The sequence below is a fragment of the Bufo bufo genome, chromosome 3 (assembly GCF_905171765.1).
Source record: "Bufo bufo chromosome 3, aBufBuf1.1, whole genome shotgun sequence".
NCBI lineage: Eukaryota > Metazoa > Chordata > Amphibia > Anura > Bufonidae > Bufo > Bufo bufo.
Window position 1 is genome coordinate 686,282,340 of NC_053391.1, and position 20,574 is coordinate 686,302,913.

General features: G+C 47.9%; 1 protein-coding gene across 1 annotated transcript in view; it reads left to right on the forward strand.

Moving 5' to 3' along the window:
• The first annotated feature begins 920 nt into the window (after positions 1–920).
• Positions 921–20,574, forward strand: part of PLEKHB1 (pleckstrin homology domain containing B1) — a 44,896-nt gene continuing 25,242 nt past the window's right edge. The window contains exons 1-2 of the mRNA XM_040426500.1: positions 921–1,033; positions 20,427–20,481. Coding sequence (XP_040282434.1) covers positions 20,445–20,481 — 37 coding nt within the window. The 5' untranslated portion in view covers positions 921–1,033; positions 20,427–20,444. The remainder of the gene's footprint in view (positions 1,034–20,426; positions 20,482–20,574) is intronic.

The following is a 20,574-nucleotide window of genomic DNA, read 5'->3' on the forward strand; positions in this document are numbered from 1 at the left end:
AGTAGTGTAATGTATGTACACAGTGACTGCACCAGCAGAATAGTGAGTGCAGCTCTGGAGTGTAATACAGGATGTAACTCAGGATCAGTACAGGATAAGTAATGTAATGTATGTACACAGTGACTGCAACAGCAGAATAGTGAGTGCAGCTCTGGAGTGTAATACAGGATGTAACTCAGGATCAGTACAGGAGAAGTAATGTAATGTATGTACACAGTGACTCCACCAGCAGAATAGTGAGTGCAGCTCTGCAGTATAATACAGGATGTAACTGAGGATCAGTACAGGATAAGTAATGTAATGTATGCACACAGTGACTGCACCAGCAGAATAGTGAGTGCAGCTCTGGAGTATAATACAGGATGTAACTCAGGATCAGTACAGGATAAGTAATGTATGTATTTTTAGGTCTTCTGTGCACAGGTTAAAGAAAATGACATAAGCTCCAGACTATTATACTGGAATATCCAGTTATACAAGATTAGAATAAATAGTTGTTTTTCTTCACGCCGTCCACGTGTTGCATCTGGAAGTGCAGTTTGCCTCCTCTGCAGTCAGTGACCTGTGTTATAACACAATCTGTGGACGGGTGCCAAGCTGTTTTTGGAAGAAAGCAGTCATGTTTTTCTAATCCTCCTGTAAACCCCTATAAATATGCATCTCCTGTGCACCCCTCTGGCAGGACTTCCTGCTACTTGTAGTCCCACATCAGTCCCTGAGCCAAGTGCCCCTTATATATCCAGCTCTGCACTAATCCCCCTGGTGCTGTCATTACTCGTAGATTACACGGAATAAGAGGATTAGCCCCGGTGCTCCCTGTCCACACAAGTCCAGAGCTGTGCCCTGCAGCATGCTGGGAGGGGTAGTCCGGAGGATGGAACACTCCATTTACATCAGGTCACCTGGTGCAAGGTGTTGACTAAAACTCCCAACATGCACTGCGTAATCCTACCTGAAGCTTCTTGTATTTAAATACCCTAGATACGTCTTAAAGACTGAAGATACAGCGAAGACAAGAGGCTGCAGAACACAGGTAGGTGCTGCTCATGGGGCTGGGGGTGCAAGGGGTCATATGAGGGGGTCGGCATACAAAACCTGCTCTATGCTGCTGTGTCTTAAATGGACACTACACCTGCTATTGTTCCCTGTTATCAGTCATTCCAGGGTGGGGGGAGGATGACTCTAATGTCATTCAGGGGGTAAGTAGCAGAAAACATGTAGACCCTGACGGCCACCTCATCACCACGACTTTAGGTCGCACATCATCTGACTCATATCAGCGTTCCTCATAAAACACTGTTATAAAATGCTGAATTTAGGGTTACCAGCCCTTTAAATAGATTTCTTCCACTGCTGGAGAACTACACGTTTCAGTATTGCCTCGTCAAACATAACCTCAGATTGGGAGAGGGGAATGTCAGTGCGTCTTAAGAGACAAATACTAAGGTGCTGTGTCCTGTGAACAGCATAAGGACATCGGCACTCTCTGTGACCTCACGCCGTGCGATGTTGGGTCACAGCACTGCGCGGCAGGAAGAGAGATGAATCTCAGTAACAGTGGTGTTATGAGGTCTGATTAACATCAGGAGTCTGATCTGAGGTTTTTTGGGGGCTCTGATCTGAGGTCTGATTAACATTGGGAGTCTTATCTGAGGTCTGTAACATTGGGGGTCTGATCTAAGGGCTGAAAAACATTGAGGGTCTGATCTGAGGTCTGATAACATTGGGAGTCTGATCTGAGGTCTGATTAACATTTGGAGTCTGATTAACATTGGCGGTCTGATATGAGATCTGATTAACATTGGGGATCTGGTTAACATTGGAGGTTTAATCTGAGGTCTGATTAACATTGGGGGTCTGATCTGAGGTCTGATTAACATTGGGGCCTTATCTGAGGTCTGATTAACATTGCAGGTCTGATCTGAGGTCTGATTAACATTGGGGGTCTTATCTGAGGTCTGATTAACATTGGGGGGTCTGATCTGAGGTCTGATTAACATTGAGGGTCTTATCTGAGGTCTGATTAACATTGAAGGTCTGATCTGAGGTCTGATTAACATTGCATTGATGGTCTGATCCGAGGTCTGATTAGTATTGGGGGTCTTATCTGAGGTCTGATTAACATTGGGGGTCTGATCTGAGGTCTGATTAACTTTGGAGGTTTGATTTGAGGTCTGATTAACATTGGGGGTCTGATCTGAGGTCTGATTAACATTGGGGCCTTATCTGAGGTCTGATTAACATTGGGGCCTTATCTGAGGTCTGATTAACATTGGCGGACTGATCTGAGATCTGATTAACATTGGAGGTCTGATCTGAGGTCTGATTAACATTGGGGGTCTGATCTGAGGTCTGATTAACATTGGAGGTCTGATCTGAGGTCTGATTAACATTGGGGGTCTGATCTGAGGTCTGATTAACATTTGAGGTCTGATTAACATTGTATTGAGGGTCTGATCAGAGGTCTGATTAAAATTGGGGGTCTGATCTGAGGTCTGATTAACATTAGGGGTCTGATCGGAGGTCTTTAATAACATTGGGGGTCTTGTCGGAGGTCTAATTAACACTGGAAGTCTGATCTGAGGTCTGATTAACATTGGGGGTCTGATCTGTCTGATCTGAGGTCTGATTAACATTGAGGGTCTTATCTGAGGTCTGATTAACATTGAGGGTCTGATCTGAGGTCTGATTAACATTGGTGGTCTGATCTGAGATCTGATAAACCTTGGGGGTCTGAACTGAGGTCTGATTATCATTGCAGGTCTGATCTGAGGTCTGATTAACATCGGGGGTCTTATCTGAGGTCTGATTAACATTGGGGGTCTGATCTTAGGTCTGATTAATATTGGGGGTCTGCTCTGAGGTCTGATTAACATTGGGGGGTCTGATCTGAGGTCTGATGAAAAATATTTTTTATTTTTATTTTGCTCCTCTAAAATCTAGGTGCATCTTATGTAGGGTGAAAAATATGGTACTTAGGACTAATGATGAAAACCAACTATTACAGAGTATGTGTGTTTACATGGCTGCCTGTTTCCAGGTGATTTGTAAATGGCTGCCTGTCTCTAGAGGATGTTACCATGTTGTTAAAAAGGTTAACTGTAAAAAAAGAAAATTTACAAACCCATACAGGGTACACAAGAGAACAATGTCAGATGTGCTTCTACACAGACCCAGGCAGACATGATGAGGTGCTGCTGCAGGCAGTAACACGGAATACTGTCAGGCAGCTTCTGGTGCTTACTGCTCACAGCGTCTGAGGCTTCCTGAAGGCGCAGGTACAACCTGCATATATTGGGAGTTGTAGCCAGGCCTGAATCACATGCAGAATTTACAGCACGTGATCCCTACCGGGAACCTCATTACCCCAGGGAGCACAGAGCTGGCCCAATAGGGACATTGTCAGCATTAGTTGTAAGCCACATGAAGGTTTAAAAAAAACTTTTTTTCATAAAGTGGCAAGGTCGGCACATTTAAAAAGTTGCGAACACAAGGTTTGTGACTTTTTTCAGCCAAAAAAAGTGTCACAGGGGGATAGGTAAATCTTCCCCCAAACCTATTTTGAAGCTGCCGATCTTTTAACGACGCGACGATGGGTCTTTCATCATGTTATGTTATTGTCTGTCACATGTTGTTCCCGTGTGATGTGTGCGACACGTGAGAGTAAAGTAAAGAAATCGATGAAAGCCCCGCCGGGTGCTCACAATCGTTTGTCCGTTTATGACACTGAATCCATTGAGGTCTGTGGTGACCGGTCTGGTAAGGGATATAAAATCTAAATCTGGGCACACATAGGTTAATTTGCCACATCCGGCGTCCCCATAGTTATCATTATCAGGACGCTGGGTTTTTATTTTGGACAATCTGAACCTTAATGATGCGATGATCACAGGATGATCGCAGCGATCAGCAAGAAGTGTTCAGTTTCCCTGCAGCGCCACCACAGGGAAAATGTAGTATTACACAGTTCTTATCAGAATCAGTTGGCCGCCCACGTAATGCACAGATGTGCCGGTTCCTCACAGATGGAAACACAATGGGGGTCGTTACGCCAGTTTGGCGTAAAAATTTTTTTTTTCACAAACCCGTTTTGCAAATGTTTAATGCTTGTGCAACAATATTTTACTGCTCGTGCCATTTTTTACACAGCCCTCGCCACTGGGGAGTGACGGGAAGGTGTCAGGACCAGGGCTATCAGCCCCGGCAAATTCATTAACATTTAGGCCTCGTTCACATTTCTGTGTCCGTTTGATGTCCGTGAAAAAATCTGTCTGTGTTTCATCCGTGAAAATGTCCGTGAAGAATCGGTGTTAATTAATTTCAGAGCATCTCCTACCAATGGTCAGTGAAAAACAAACCAAACACTGATGCCACCTGTGTTGTGTCAGTGGTTTTTCACGGACCCGTAGACTTCAATGTGCGCGTTTGGTCTGCATCACGGACTAAAGTACTGCATGTGATTTTCTTCACTGACCCTAAGGCCGTTGCCAAGCCGTGCCCGTATTGCGTATTTTTGGAAGCGATCTCCGCTCTGGCTAATAGACAAGGATCCTGAAAAGAGGGCCCTAAAAGGGCATATGAACATGGGTTTTCTACACCTGACACCTACTAAGCACAGCGCCACACATTGGTAGTGGCTGGGCCTGGAATTACACCTCACTGCTCAGTCCCATTGAAGTGAATGTCCACGAGCCAGAATAGGGTGCTGCGTCTGGCAAACAATGAAGTGGACACAGCGCCACAGCCCCTTAATTGTGTGCCAGGAGTTAGACCACCACCGATCTGACACTGATGGCCTATCCCAAAGAAAACCCCTTTAACCCCTCATACAGATCATAAGTCCTGCCCCAGGAACACCCCACTTAGGGTCCATTCAAACGTCCGCAAAATGGGTCCGCATCCGTTCTGCTATTTTCCGGAATGGGTGCGGACCCATTCATTTTCAATGGTGCCGCACAAGATACGGACAGCACACCATGCACTGTCCGCATCCGTAGTTCCGGTAAACATGTACTATTCTTGTCCGCAGCCACGGACAAGAAAAGGCATTTCTATCATAGTGCCAGCCATATGCGGTCCGCAAAATGCGGAACGCACATGGCCGGTGTCCGTGTTTTGCGGATCGGCATTTTGCGGACGTGTGAATGGACCCGTATAGGTGGGGATTACACAAGCCACAGGCACTTTGGCTCAGGAATGCCCGAATTTTCCAGGACTGTCTCTGAAAATTCAGGACTGTTGGCAGCAGTTCTATGTGGAAACTCATTTCAGATCATGGGCCTCATTTAGGCTTGTGACCCATAGCAACCAATCACAGCTCAGCTTTCATTGATTTTAGAGCAGTGTTGGCAATGAAAGCTGAGCCGTGATTGGTTGCTATAGGCTACCAGTGAGCTTGTTGCTAGGGGCCCTTATGTCCTCTCATACTCATGTATTCTCTGCTACCATTTGGATATGATTTCGACTTAAATCATAGCCGACCTGTTCTGGTTTTCTGATGATGGTTTCTCAAGGGGTTCTCCTACCACAGTAAATGATTATATTGGTAGGATAGAGTATTCTTGGAAATAGGCTCTGTGACAACCCCCCACCCCCCCCCCCTCCCCAAATTCTGTGTATACAGCTCCTATGCAGACTTAGGCTACTTTCACACTAGTGCACGGACCTCCGGCAGGCTGTTCCGTCGGGTGAACGGATCCGTGTCGGATCCGTCCTGCCGCTAGTTCACGTGTGCCCCCGTCCTGCCGCTCCGTCCCCATTGACTGTAATGGGGGCGGGGGCAGAGTTCCGGCGGAGACACGGCAGCGCATGGCGATAGGCTGCCGGAATAAATGTCGGACATGTCGTAGTTTTATTCCGGCAGCCTCTCGGCTTGCGCTGCCGTGCCTCCGCCGGAACTCGGTCCCCGCCCCCATTATAGTCAATGGGCACGGAGCGGCAGTACGGGGGCACACGTTCACTAGCGGCAGGACGGATCCGACAGGCTGTTCACCCGACGGAACAGCCTGCCGGAGGTCCGTGCGCTAGTGTGAAAGTAGCCTTATGCGTCTTCATAGCTGCCGACTACTTGTTTGTAGTCATGGGGAAACATTGGTCAGCGCTGGGGCTGTATACACAAAATTGGGGGGGGGGAGAGATTTTAATCGCGATTTAAAAAGTTGCAAAAGTGTAAATATATCACAGCATCCATACCAGACAACATAAGACATAAGTAACATAACCATGAACATGGGGAACTCCCAAAATATGGACAAAAATGAAAGAAAAAAGCACAAAAAAAAATATTAAAAATGAATATACATATTCAGAGGAATGGTGCGAAACTCAAGACAGTCGCATTGTATGTTTTTGTGCTTTTTTGTTTCGTTTAGTCCATATTTTGTTGATGGTTATGTTACTTATGTCACAACTAATATGAGGAATGTCTTATGTCGCCTGGTTTGGATACGGTGATATATTTAGGTCTAGCTGGCACACTGACCACATGCTGACCATCTTCCTAGGATGTATTTGCATCCTATGTATTGCCATTTATTAGCTCCTACTCTACATATAGTGACCATAGGTCAGCATCCGGTTAAGATATATACATTGTATTGCATTAGCATTTACCTGACTTTGTTGACTTCTTCATATGATATCTATATCCCTTTTGGATCACCTCAGGTGTATACCGCACCTCATTCTAGACGTCTTCTGTCTCTATTTTAATAACGCTTTCTATACGTTTTTCAATAAAATTTGTTATATAGTCGGAGCCTTTCTAGACTCAGTTTTTCTTTTTGTGTTTTTCGTACCCAGAATAAATAAATAAATAAATAAATCCACACTGAAATGAAATGAATTTAGACCCAGGAAAAGACCCCAAATTAAATTCAGACACCCTAAATAAATTTTGACCCCAGATCAGATCCCTATATTCAGAGCCCAAAATGAATTCAGACCCCAAATGAAATCCGTACGCTGTTACAGACCCTGGACCAGAGTTCTAAATTCAGACTCCAGACCACAAAATGAATTCAGTCCCCAGACCAGACGCCTTTATTTACTCACCACTCTTTCGATCCCAGATCCTCTTCACTTCTGGGTGCCATAAGCTTCTGATGCTGGCTGGTGTCAGGACCCTCAGTGCTGCGGCAGTGGTGGCCCTTGAATCTATCGGCCCCTGTAACAGTCTGCTATGGCAGTGGTTTGTTCCCCAGCTTTCCCGTACTTCTGAGCGTTGATGCAATATCCCATGTGGGCCCCATATGTCACTATGAAGGGTGGGGGGTTGTAGTACTGGCCGTATCAGTCGGCTCCCAAATCTGTACATTGTGTGGTATCGGTGTTAGCAAGGCTCCTTCAGCATCCGTCTTTTATGGAGTTACTGATTATGCGGCATCATACTGAAAGCCATGGGGGGGGGGGCTCTGTGCATGTCAGCACCAACCGCCAGTCTTTCTGTATTTAATAACGCTGCCTCCTTATCGCGGTTAATACAATTTCTCATTATAAATCCTTACTACGAGAAGCGGCGGCTGCGGGCCCCCGGCCGGGCTGCTCTGTAAGTGAATTAACCCCCCTGCAGATTCAATATCAAAACTATAATTTTCTACCAGTAACATAATGAACAGCAGGTAAATCTCCGGCCACAGAACCTGATACCATCGTCTTCTACTGTAGAAACGGGTGAGATTTCCGGCGACCGCACGATGGTTAATCTCTTCCTGTGCCGAATCTGGTTATTAAAGGGCCATACCTCTGACAGGAATCTGTAACAGTCAATAGTACGGTTTATGACAGATTTACTACATATGAAACACTGGGCTTAATGAATTCCCCCTGTAGAGTTGCATGAGAAATTTTTGTCTGCCTGCAGCCACCACAAGGGGGAGATATCAGCATACTGTTTGTTAAATAATACAATGGGAGTTGATCTGTATGTAGTAATCTCCCTCTAGTGGTGGCTGTATAATCTGTATGTAGTGAGCTCCCTCTAGTGGTGGCTGTATAATCTGTATGTAGTGAGCTCCCCCTAGTGGTGGCTGTATAATCTGTATGTAGTGAGCTCCCTCTAGTGGTGGCTGTATAATCTGTATGTAGTGAGCTCCCCCTAGTGGTGGCTGTATAATCTGTATGTAGTGAGCTCCCCCTAGTGGTGGATGTATAATCTGTATGTAGTGAGCTCCCTCTAGTGGTGGCTGTATAATCTGTATGTAGTGAGCTCCCTCTAGTGGTAGCTGTATAATCTGTATGTAGTGAGCTCCCCCTAGTGGTGGCTGTATAATCTGTATGTAGTGAGCTCCCTCTAGTGGTGGCTGTATAATCTGTATGTAGTGAGCTCTCCCTAGTGGTGGCTGTATAATCTGTATGTAGTGAGCTCCCTCTAGTGGTGGCTGTATAATCTGTATGTAGTGAGCTCCCCCTAGTGGTGGCTGTATAATCTGTATGTAGTGAGCTCCCCCTAGTGGTGGATGTATAATCTGTATGTAGTGAGCTCCCTCTAGTGGTGGCTGTATAATCTGTATGTAGTGAGCTCCCCCTAGTGGTAGCTGTATAATCTGTATGTAGTGAGCTCCCTCTAGTGGTAGCTGTATAATCTGTATGTAGTGAGCTCCCCCTAGTGGTGGCTGTATAATCTGTATGTAGTGAGCTCCCTCTAGTGGTGGCTGTATAATCTGTATGTAGTGAGCTCTCCCTAGTGGTGGCTGTATAATCTGTATGTAGTGAGCTCCCTCTAGTGGTGGCTGTAAAATCAGATGATTTTCTTATTTTATGACGTAAAGTCATGATTTTATTAAAGACACGGAGGCGAGTATTGCTATTCTCCTTCTTTACTTCTGACCAATAGCAGCAAAGAAAATAGAAAAATATTGAAACATGTCACCAGCCCCTCCCCATAGTCTCCCTATAACAGGCCACACCGCCTGCAAAACCTCCTCTTTCTTTGTAAGTCCAAACCGAAAAGTCCAACAGAACCGCCAACATAGGCGTGCGCACGGGGTGTGCCGGGTGTGCCTGGGCACACCCTAATCACACCCCTGTGCTCCGCCTCCTGTACTGCCGCCTGCCACTTGAGCCCTGGCTGCCAGCCCTGGACAGCTTCAATGACATACATCTGCTTATACGACTGCTCACTGCTGCTGCGCTCCGTCTCCCGGCGGCCGGCCGCGTAACTTCACTCACTCCGACGTCACGCGCCTGCTCCGCCTGCTTCATTAATAAAGTGGGAGGAGCAGGCGCGTGCGGCGTGACGGAGTGAGTGACGTCACGTTACGCTGCCGCCGGCCTAGTTTGAATATTTGAAGAGCCTGCCTGCCCGCCCAGTGCCCATGCCCAGTGAATATGGTGATTGTGTCAAAAAGAAAAACTGAATACCAGCTGGAGTCCTGTCCAAGTAAGTTAGTAATAGATTAAATAGTACTAGTAGTACAATTTGGCACAAGTTTAACAACACTTTACATAAGGAACGCAGCAGGGTCTTACTATAGTTGCCAGCCTCCACCCCCTGTTGGGGGGTCACTGTCAGGGAGACTGTTATGGGGGGGATCTGTGGATGATGACACATATATTGAACAAGATGCTGCTATATATGTGTCATCCACAGATCCCCCCTGGCCCCCCATAACAGTGTCATCCACAGATTCCACACAGATGCCCCCATAACAGTGCCACCCACAGATATCCCCTTAATAGACTGTTAAGGGGATATCTGTGTGGAATATGTCACCTTTTATGGGGGATCTGTGAATTACACTGTTATGAGGGGGATATGTGGATGATACTGTTATGGGGGGGATCTGTGGATGACGCACTGTTAATAACAGTGCGTCATCCACAGATGCCCCCATAACAGAGTGTCATCCACAGGTCCCCCATAACAGTGTGTCATCCACGATGCCCCCATAACAGTGTGTCATCCACGATGCCCCCATAACAGTGCGTCATCCACAGATGCCCCCATAACAACCCTAATGTCGGTTTGCGCTGTCTCCGAGTCAGGCTCGAAGTCAAGTGGGCAGCGGCATCCTTGCTTCAAGTAAAGCTAAGCCCGCCCCTTACCCCTCCTCTACAATTAGATGGACATGCTGCCGGGATCGCGCTCTTCTAGCGCATGCGCGGTACGCTGCCTGTTATAGCGTGACGGCTGGGCGCACGCGCAATCAAACTGTCCGGAGCATCCGCAGTCAGCAAAATGTATGCGGGTGAGTGAGGATCGCGTTGTAACAGACAGCGTACCGCGCATGCGCTAGAAGAGCGTGATCCCGGCAGCATGTCCATCTAATTGTAGAGGAGGAGTAAGGGGCGGGCTTAGCTTTACTTGAAGCAAGGAGGCCGTTGCCCCCTTGACTTCGAGCCTGACTCGGAGACAGCGCCAACCGACATTAAAACAACGTTTTTAACAAGTATGAAGAAATGCAAAGAGCAAAGAAAAATATGATTAGCAACACACTGGGGGATACTGTAAGGTACTGTGGTCGGTTTAATATTCGTTTTGCAGGTGACAGGTTCCCTTTAAAGGTTTCCGTTTTGCATTCCATCTTGCCATTCCGTTATATTCCGTTTGAAATGGAACCTATAACGGAATGGGATAACGCAGATGTGAACCCACCCTTAGGAATAGATTGTTTCTGAATACTCAAGCGTACAGAGGAAGAAAGGAAAACTCTTGAAAGCTTGTCTTTAAGTATTAGGTTAGTACAATCAAAATTGACACACTGTTGGGGAGGATCTGTGGATATTTGTGTGTGTGTATGTATATATATATATATATATATATATACACACACGCACACGGCGTGTGTGTTTGTGCTTTACAGTGCACACCCTAATGCAATAGGCTGCGCACGCCTATGACCGCCAACCAGGAACCGGAACAGCCTGGAAACAAAAGCGCCATCCATCCGGAAGCGAACTGGAACAACAGGAACCACTCTGAAGAATCTCCTAAAGCTGTCCACATCACACGATCAGCTGGAACCAAACTGCCGACCCTCCGAACCAAGACGTAAACCACAGGATACCGCCTATTAGGCCGATCTCAACCTGAAAAAAGGTGAAAAACAGAACCATGATAGAAGCAAATTGTGACATTGTATCCACAAAACAAATGGTTGCGACAAACCTACTCAGAAAAAAACTCATAGAGTTAAAGCAATATGCAAATGATATACAGTCAAAATCATTCTTATTTTAAAACCCCATAGGGAGGGAAAAAAATACTCGCCTCTGTGTCTTTAATAAAATCATGACTTTACGTCATGAAATAGGAAAATCATCTGATTTTATTACAAGACCCGGAGGCTCGTATTGCAAGTTCAAAGTTAAGACAAATTCTCAATAATTGCTGAGAAAACGTGAGGACCTGGCCGAAAATAAAATTCCCTAAACGTGGATACTCTGGACCAGTCCGCCAATTTCAAAATGTTTCGCAGTCTGGCGCCAGAAACCGCCAAAGAGGTAGCAGATGCCCCCCTAGCGGAATGCGCCGAAAATATAGAAATGTCCACACCCGCCAGCTCCATTATCCACTTCATCCATCTAGCCAGCGTGGGAGTGGTCACTGGGGCAAAAGGACGAATGGTAGAAAGGAAAAGCTGCGGAAACTCTCGTGACCGATGAAGAGAAGTACGCGCTTCATATTCTTTGAGGCACGCTACGGGACAAAGAGAAGGCGAGGCCGGGAAAGCAGGATAAGCGACCGATCGTATGTGGGTCTTAGTCCTCCTCGAGATATCAAAGGAGACCCCCTCCGGGGTGTACGAGCGTGCATCATAGTCCAAAGCCCGGACGTCTGAAACCCGCTTGCAGGAAATAAGACAAAAAAGAGTGACTAGCTTCGCCGACAGTTGCCGCAGGGAAAGGTCCGCATTCTGAGGCCAAGAAGATAAAAAGGAAAGGACACAAGACACATCCCAAGTGGCAGAAAATCTAGGCCTAGGAGGACGAGACATCCGAGAACCGCGCAGGAGACGACATACTAAAGGATGTTGCCCCGCAGGAGTACCATCAAAACCTTGATGGGAGGCAGAAATAGCCGACCTAAACAGGCTGATTGTGCGATAAGCCTTGCCCTGGTCAAACAAAGAAGATAGGAAATGTAAGATCTCCGTTACAGGTGCCGATACGGGATCCAAGTCCCTAGCCATGCACCAGCGAGCCCAAGATCCCCAGGCTGATCTGTAAGATCTTCTGGTGCCTGGGGCCCATGCATTTTCCAAAAGGACTCTAGCTGTTCCCGAAACACCTGGGACCTCCCAGGGTTCCCTGAAATCCGACACGCCAACAGGCGCAGGGATCCGTCCAGGAGAAGAGGGTGTAGTTGGTGATTCGGACCTCGGAGGAGAGTCTGAGATGTCGGGAGCAGGTACGGGATCTCTATCAACATCTCCAGAAGGTGCGGAAACCACGACTGGGAGTTCCAAAACAGGACCAGCAGCACCAGATCCGCCGAATATCGTCGTACTTGAATCAGGGTCCTGGGAATCAGCTGGAATGAAGGAAACGCGTAGAGCAGATCTCTGGACCAATCCTGCAGGAACGCGTCCACCGCTTCGGCTTCCGGGTCCGGGCGCCAGCTGTAAAAGCGGTCTAGTTGCGAGTTCAGACGGGAAGCAAAGAGGTCGATGCAGAAAGGGCCCCAAACTGACATTAAGGAACGGAAAACCGTTGGATCTAACTGCCAGTCGCTGGAATCGGAAAGATACCGAGAACTCCAATCCGCATGAATGTTCTGGACCCCTGGAAGATATTCCGCCAAAACAACCAACTCCTTGTCTAGGCAGTAGTCCCAGAAATCCTTCGCCAAACGAGACAAGATGGTGGAACGGGTTCCGCCCATGCCGTTGATGTACCTCACCGCTGACACACTGTCCATGCGTAGTTGGATGCAGGATCTGGCCGTGTCCCTCGTGAAGCTCTTGATCGCGAAAGATCCAGCCAACAGTTCCAGCGCGTTGATATGGAATCCTGCCTCGGCCTCTGACCAACCGCCTCCGGTTGTGATCCCTTCGCAATGAGCTCCCCAGCCTGACAGGCTGGCATCCGAATCCACCACGAAATCCGGACGATGGCCGAAGATAGCCTTGCCATTCCAAGCTTGCAGATTGTGGATCCACCAGGAAAGCTCCTCCTTGGTCTCCTCGTCCAGAGAGATCCATTCCGCGTAGGAAACTCCCGCCCGTAGGTGGGAAATCTTCAGGCGCTGAAGGGCCCGATAGTGAAGCGGAGCCGGAAAAACCACCTGGATAGAAGAGGCCAGCAGACCTATGATCCTGGCTAGTTGGCGTAAAGGGATCTGGGCAGATGACCTGGCTTTGCACAATTCCTTCCGTATTGATCGAACCTTGGCCAGAGGTAGGCTGAGTGTTCCCGCCGTGGAATCTACCAGAAAACCCAAGAACTCCATCTCGCGAGACGGGATGAGGCAAGATTTCTCCTGATTGATGAGGAAACCCAGATCCGCCAGAAGATCCATGGTCCAATGCAGATGATTCAGCAGTACCGATCGATCCTGGGCCATGATCAGAATGTCGTCCAGATATACGATGAGACGAACTCCTCGACTGCGTAACCATGCCATAGCCGGGCGCATCAGCTTGGTGAAGCACCAGGGAGCTGAAGAGAGGCCGAATGGGAGGCACGTGAACCGCCAAATCCTGTCCTGCCAAGAGAAACAGAGAAGATTTCTGGACGCGTCCTCCACCGGGACAGTAAGGTAAGCGTCCTTCAAGTCCAATTTGACCATCCAATCGCCCATCTGTAGAAGGTCCCGAAGGAGATGGATGCCCTCCATCTTGAAATGGCGGTATCTGACAAACGCGTTGAGGGCGCGTAAATTGATAACGGGCCAAAGTTGGCCCCCCTTCTTTGCCACCAGAAATATATTGCTGATTACCACGCAAGGGGATACAGGAGCCGGTTCTATGGCTCCTTTGCGGACAAGATCCGACAGTTCTGAGTCGACCAGTATGCGGCTTTCCGCTGACAGCACCACAGGATGTGGATGTGGGATGGACAGCGGGGAGGACGTCAGCTCGATGTGGAAACCCCTGACCGTGGATAGGACCCATTGGTCTGAGGTGATACGGGACCAAGCTGGAGAAAAAAGACGTAATCTGCCCCCTACACAAACACTTAAAGAATTGGAATGAGTTGGTAGACTCACCGTAGGGACGTCTGGAATTAGGATTTCCTCTATATCCTCTTGGACGCCAGGAACTTCCTCGTGAAGGGAAGAAGGATGACGGCTCCCGTCTATGCTCCTGGAAGGTAGATCTCTGAGAAAAGGAGCCTCGGCCCGAACCACGGGACTGAAACTGGGCACGGCCGGACAGGCGGCCCCTAAAGCTGCCGGCCCTGGTAGAGACCCTACCGTGAAAGACTCTCTTCATAGAGCTTTGGGCCTTGTCTAGGGCAGTGAAAGCCCCCACAAATCTCCCAAGGTCCTTAATAAAAGGTTCTCCAAATAATAGGCCCTGGGCCTCTTTACCGGCCTCCGTAAGAGCTAAGTTGGATAGTTTGGGTTCTATTTTGAAAAGTATGGCTTTCCGCCTTTCTATAGCCAGGGACGTATTTACGTTTCCTGCTATGCAAATGGCACGTTGTACCCATTCGCGCAAATCAACAGGGTCAACCTGTTTATTGTCTGCATTAGCTACCTCCGCCAGGTCAAAATTTTTTGCTAACGGTCCAAAGATGTCCAGGAGTTTATCCTGACAGGACCTTAACGCCGACTCCAGACCCCTACGCGGGTTCCAGCCGGATTTTGCGAGGAACTGCGTCATTTTGGGATCGACAGTAGGAGTCTCGCATACCCTATTAGGGATGACAGGTCTGGGGCATTCCGCCCTAAGCTTATTGCGAGCCTCTTTGGAAAGAGGACAGCGCACTCTAGCCTCCAAATATTTGGAGACGTGCTCCAACGGTAACCACTCAGCCGAGCGGGGGTGGTGGAGCGAATCTGGGTCGAACAAGGGTTCCCCAGAGGGGTCCGTTAAAGATGCAGGCATACCTTCTGCAGCGGACATAAGGGAGCTACACCCGGGTAGGGGGTTATCATCCATGACCCCTGATGGGTCCTCCTCTGCCTCCTCAAAGGCGTCATCCATAGCCTCCTCCTCAGATCCGACATCAGAGTCGGAATCCAAATCCTGTAGTGCTCTAGCACTTTTCCAATTGCGCGTGCGTTCTGCCTGACGCGTACAGGCTCTCTTGCGCGGACCAAGCGCGCCAACATTGGTGGAAACATCATCACCTTTATTAATTCTTTTTCTGGAGGCAGAAATCCCTGGCCCGGTGGGTGAGGACACCATGACGGGCTGCAGGGTTTGAGAGGTAGCCGGATGAGCAGCAAGGGCCTGGGCAATAGTTTGGGATATGACCGAAGTCATAGATCCCATGGCTGCAGCTATGGCGTTAGATATTGACGCCTGAAAATCCGAACCCTGATCACCAGGGATCGGGGCATGACCATCTTCCCCCGAAGGGGTTAATTCCACTAGAGGAATGTCGTCCTCTGTAGGGCCCTGGCCACTGTGTACTTTTTTGGGCATGCTGGCAAATATTTATTATAGCTGAGACTGCTGAAATACTACCTATAATGTGGGAAAACTAAGTATATATATTGTGGGGTGATTAGCTGGCAAGGGGATTTGCCCCAGGCCAGTAAGGAAGAAAAAACGCTGGGGAAAACCTGTAAGAGAAGACCGAGGACGGACCGATGCTGCCGGAGTTCCGAGATGCGATGACGTCACGGCGGAAGCGGAAGTGCCCGAGATCTCGCGAGATCTCGGGCGCACTAGCAAGGAAGACAGGGAGAGCCGCACTGAGGTAAGCGGCGGGAAAAAGAGCCGCCCGATAAGGGAGGGGGAGCAGAAAGAAAAGGCATAGGAAGGTGGGAATAACGCAAATGGGGGATGAGACGGAATACCGATAAGGGGCGCAAAATTAACCTCCTAAACGCCTAGCAGGCGAGGAGGTAACAAGTAGCCCCAGATAAAGCAAAAGAAAGTATATATATATATATATATATATCGATAAATACCCCCAACTTGCCCCAAAAAGGGGGGAAAGCAAAGTACAGATAAATCAACCAACAATACCTATATATGTAAACCACAATGACATGAAATAGCAAATCACACTACTTATCTCTGCGGTCAGCAGCAAAGAAAGAGGAGGTTTTGCAGGCGGTGTGGCCTGTTATAGGGAGACTATGGGGAGGGGCTGGTGACATGTTTCAATATTTTTCTATTTTCTTTGCTGCTATTGGTCAGAAGTAAAGAAGGAGAATAGCAATACGAGCCTCCGGGTCTTGTAATAAAATCCGTATGTAGTGAGCTCCCACTAGTAGTGGCTGTATAATCTGTATGTAGTGAGCTCCCCTAGTGTTGACTGTATTATCTGTATGTACTGAGCTCCCTCTAGTAGTGGCTGTATAATCTGTATGTAGTGAGCTCCCCTAGTGTTAACTGTATTATCTGTATGTACTGAGCTCCCCCTAATGGTGTCTATAATCTGTATACAGTGAGCTCCACCTAGTGGTGGCTGTATATTCAGTATGTATAAACTCCCTCTAGTGGTGGCTGTATAATCTGTATGTATTGAGCTCCCCCTAATGGCGGCTGTATACAGATTTATATAGACACCACTAGAGGGAGCTCACTACATACAGATTATACAGCCTCTACTAGAGGGAGCTCACTACATACAGATTAGAGAGCCACCACTAGAGGGAGCTCGCTACATACAGATTATACAGCCTCCACTAGAGGGAGCTCACTACATAAAGATTATCAGGGACGGCGTCAGCACCTGGCATACCCGGGCAAGCGCCGGGACCCACTGTGTTCCTTAGGGGGATGACTCACTTGCACTGTCCCTTTAAACATTTTTACTTACTTCACTGCTGCTGTGCTGCTGCCATCTCACAGGATCTCCTCCAGGCCTGCGAGACAGATCGGAGGAGGACTGGAGGAAATTGATCACAGCAGGGGCGGAGCGGAGGCGAAAGTAGACAGCATAGCAGCCAAAACCAGGAGCAGGGCAGGAGTAGGTGTGTGTGAGTCTGTGACCAGTAACATGAGGGGGCAGCCGCGTGAGGGCTTATCACTTACTAATGCAATAAATGCATCATGCTTGGTGTAGTGTTTTTGGGGAGGGATCCCGCCTCCACTAATAGAAGAATAATGAATTGCGCAACAAACCTCTTTGTGGGGGAATTCCTTAGACCCCCCAGTATACCTCGTACCACATACTATAATGTAATGTATATAGATGAGGAAAAGAAATGCACAGCAAGCAGTAAAGCAAATATTCCTACTAAAATGACTGAGCCTATAGTAATATTTGCTTTACTGCTTGCTGTGCATTTCTTTTCCTCATCCATATACATGTATGTACATAGTATGTGGTAGCCTGAGGTATACTGGGGAGGAGGGGGGGGGGTCTAAGGAATTCCCCCACAAAGATGTTTGTTGCTCATTATTCTCCTATTAGGCTGGGGGCAGGCTCAGACTGGCCCACAGGGGTACAGGTGAATCCCCCGGTGGGCCTCTGAGCAAGGTGGGCCCCTAGTTTCCCACCTCTTGCACAAGTGGCACATGACACAGTAGACGTATTGCACTACATACATATATTCAATGTACAGCACCTCAAACAGCCTATGTTCATATAAAAACTTGATAAATTATTAAAGAAACTCCCCAGTGTATTATTATAGACACGATCAGAGCTGAGATGACTTCTAGGTACAGAGGAAAGCTACCAGTGTCCTCTTCTCCCCAAGATCTACCTTCTCAAAGTTGCTGCAAGGACCCCCATAGTCAATCATCTGGTAGCATCTTGCTGCTGTGCGAGCAGGTGATACTTGAATGTATCTGTACTATGGCCCCCAAAATAAATTTTACTGGTGGGCTCTAGGAACCCCAGTCCGACACTGGCTGTGCAGATCCCTCCCCAAAAACACCACACCATGTAGCATTAATACATGGTATTTGGTAGCACACACACACCATGCATTGCAAACTCCTGTATGAGTCTGGTCCGGGGTCCGAATAATTTATTTATATTCTGTAGTTGCCCCCACCCTCTACAAAAAAATAAATTCTGCTTGCAGACTACCTAAATAAATGGAAACACCAAATTAGACCCCTAAATTCAGACCCCTAAATTAGTTTAGGCCCCAGACAAGATCCTAAATAAAATCAGAGCCCCAGACTAGACTCCTAAATTCGGAATTTAGACTAGAACCCCTAAATTAACTCTTACCCCAGTCTTCTAAATTCAGACCCTCAGACCATGTATAATACATGGTCTGGGGGTCTGAATTTAGAAGACTGGGGTAAGAGTTAATGCCACAAGGGGGCCCACTGAGGCTTTATCGCCCAGGGGCCCACATGAACCTGGCGCCAGCCCTGCAGATTATACAGCCTCCACTAGAGGGAGCTCAATTCATACAGATAATACAGCCACCACTAGAGGGAGCTCAATACATACAGATTATACAGCCACCACTAGTGGGAGCTCACTACATACAGATTATACAGCCACCACTAGAGGGAGCTCCTTACATACACATTATACAATCGCCACTAGAGGGAGCTCCCTACATACAGATTAAACAGCCACCACTAGGGCTAGGGGGAGATCACTACATACAGATTATACAGCCACCACTAGAGAGAGCTCACTGCATACAGATTATACAGCCACCACTAGAGGGAGCTCACTACATACAGATTATACAGCCACCACTAGAGGGAGCTCACTACATAAAGATTATACAGCCACCACTAGAGGGAGCTCACTGCATACAGATTATACAGCCACCACTAGGGGGAGCTCACTACATACAGATTATACAGCCACCACTAGAGGGAGCTCACTACATACAGATTATACAGCCACCACTAGAGGAAGCTCCCTACATACACATTATACAATCACCACTAGAGGGAGCTCACTGCATACAGATTATACAGCCACCACTAGAGAGAGCTCACTGCATACAGATTATACAGCCACCACTAGAGGGAGCTCACTACATACAGATTATACAGCCACCACTAGAGGGAGCTCACTACATACAGATTATACAGCCATCACTAGAGGGAGCTCACTACATATAGATTATACAGCCACCACTAGGGGGAGCTCACTATATACAGATTATACAACCACTACTAGGGGGGCTCACTACATACTGATTATACAACCACTACTAGGGCGGCTCACTACATACAGATTATACAGTCACCACTAGAGGGAGCTCACTACATACAGATAATACAGCCACCACTAGAGGGAGCTCACTACATACTGATTATACAGCCACCACTAGAGGGAGCTCACTACATATGGTGTAACGGTCACGTCCACACACACACAGGGGGAAGGATAGTGACCACTGCGCTCCACCCTCACCCCTTGCCCTGCCTACTTGCCTCACGAGTCCTGATGACAGGGGACAACTGGACGACAGTCCCTAACTTAGGATACGTGCAGGGAAGACAGACAAGACAAAATACGGAACATGAACGGACCGGGTCAGAACCAAGAGAGCTACGCAGTACAAAGGGTTAAGCAAAGAATGGTCAGGAGAAGCCGGGGTCAAATACCAGGAGAGTAGAGAAGTACAAGAGGAGTCCAAAGAGAGTAGTCAGGTGGGAGCCGAGGTCACAATACCAGGACGGAGGCGCAGTACAGGAGGAGCAGGCAAAGGATCGTCAGGGAACGGAATCAGGTGAGTATTCAGTAGTCCAACAAATAGCCAGGAACCTAGAAATTAACAGGCAACCTGTGGCCAGCAGGCTGCCTGTATTTATAGTGGGGAGTGAGGGTCATGTGACGTGGCCAGCGTCACATGACCGACAGACCAACCAGTTGAGCACCGAGTGATCAGCTCGGCGCTCAAGGCAGACTTAGGAGCAGGGAGCCACCCAGCAGTAAAGCCGCCGTGGGAATGAGGTCAAACACAGATCCTCATTCCTAAAGCTAAGCAACAGGTCTGCGGGTAATGGGGTTACATATGGATTATACAGCCACCACTAGAGGGAGCTCACTGCATACAGATTATACAGCCACGACTAGGGAGAGTTTACTACATACAGATTATACAGCCACCACTAGAGGGAGCTCACTACATACTGATTATACAACCACTACTAGGGGGGCTCACTACATACTGATTATACAGCCACCACTAGAGGGAGCTCACTACATACTGATTATACAACCACTACTAGGGGGGCTCACTACATACTGATTATACAACCACTACTAGGGGGGCTCACTACATACAGATTATACAGCCACCACTAGAGGGAGCTCACTACATACAGATTATACAGCCGCCACTAGAGGGAGCTCACTACATACAGATTATACAGCTCCCAGTGAACTAACAGATCTGTATTTGGCTCTTACTATGATATCTCTTGCAGGAGAAAACCCAGAAGGAAATGGCTTTGGTGAAGAGCGGATGGCTCTGGAGACAAAGTAAGTGGAGGCTCCTATCATACTGTGTACCCCAGAATATGGGTATAATGACATGTGAGGAGAACATAGCAGACATGGGCGATCTTTATGGAA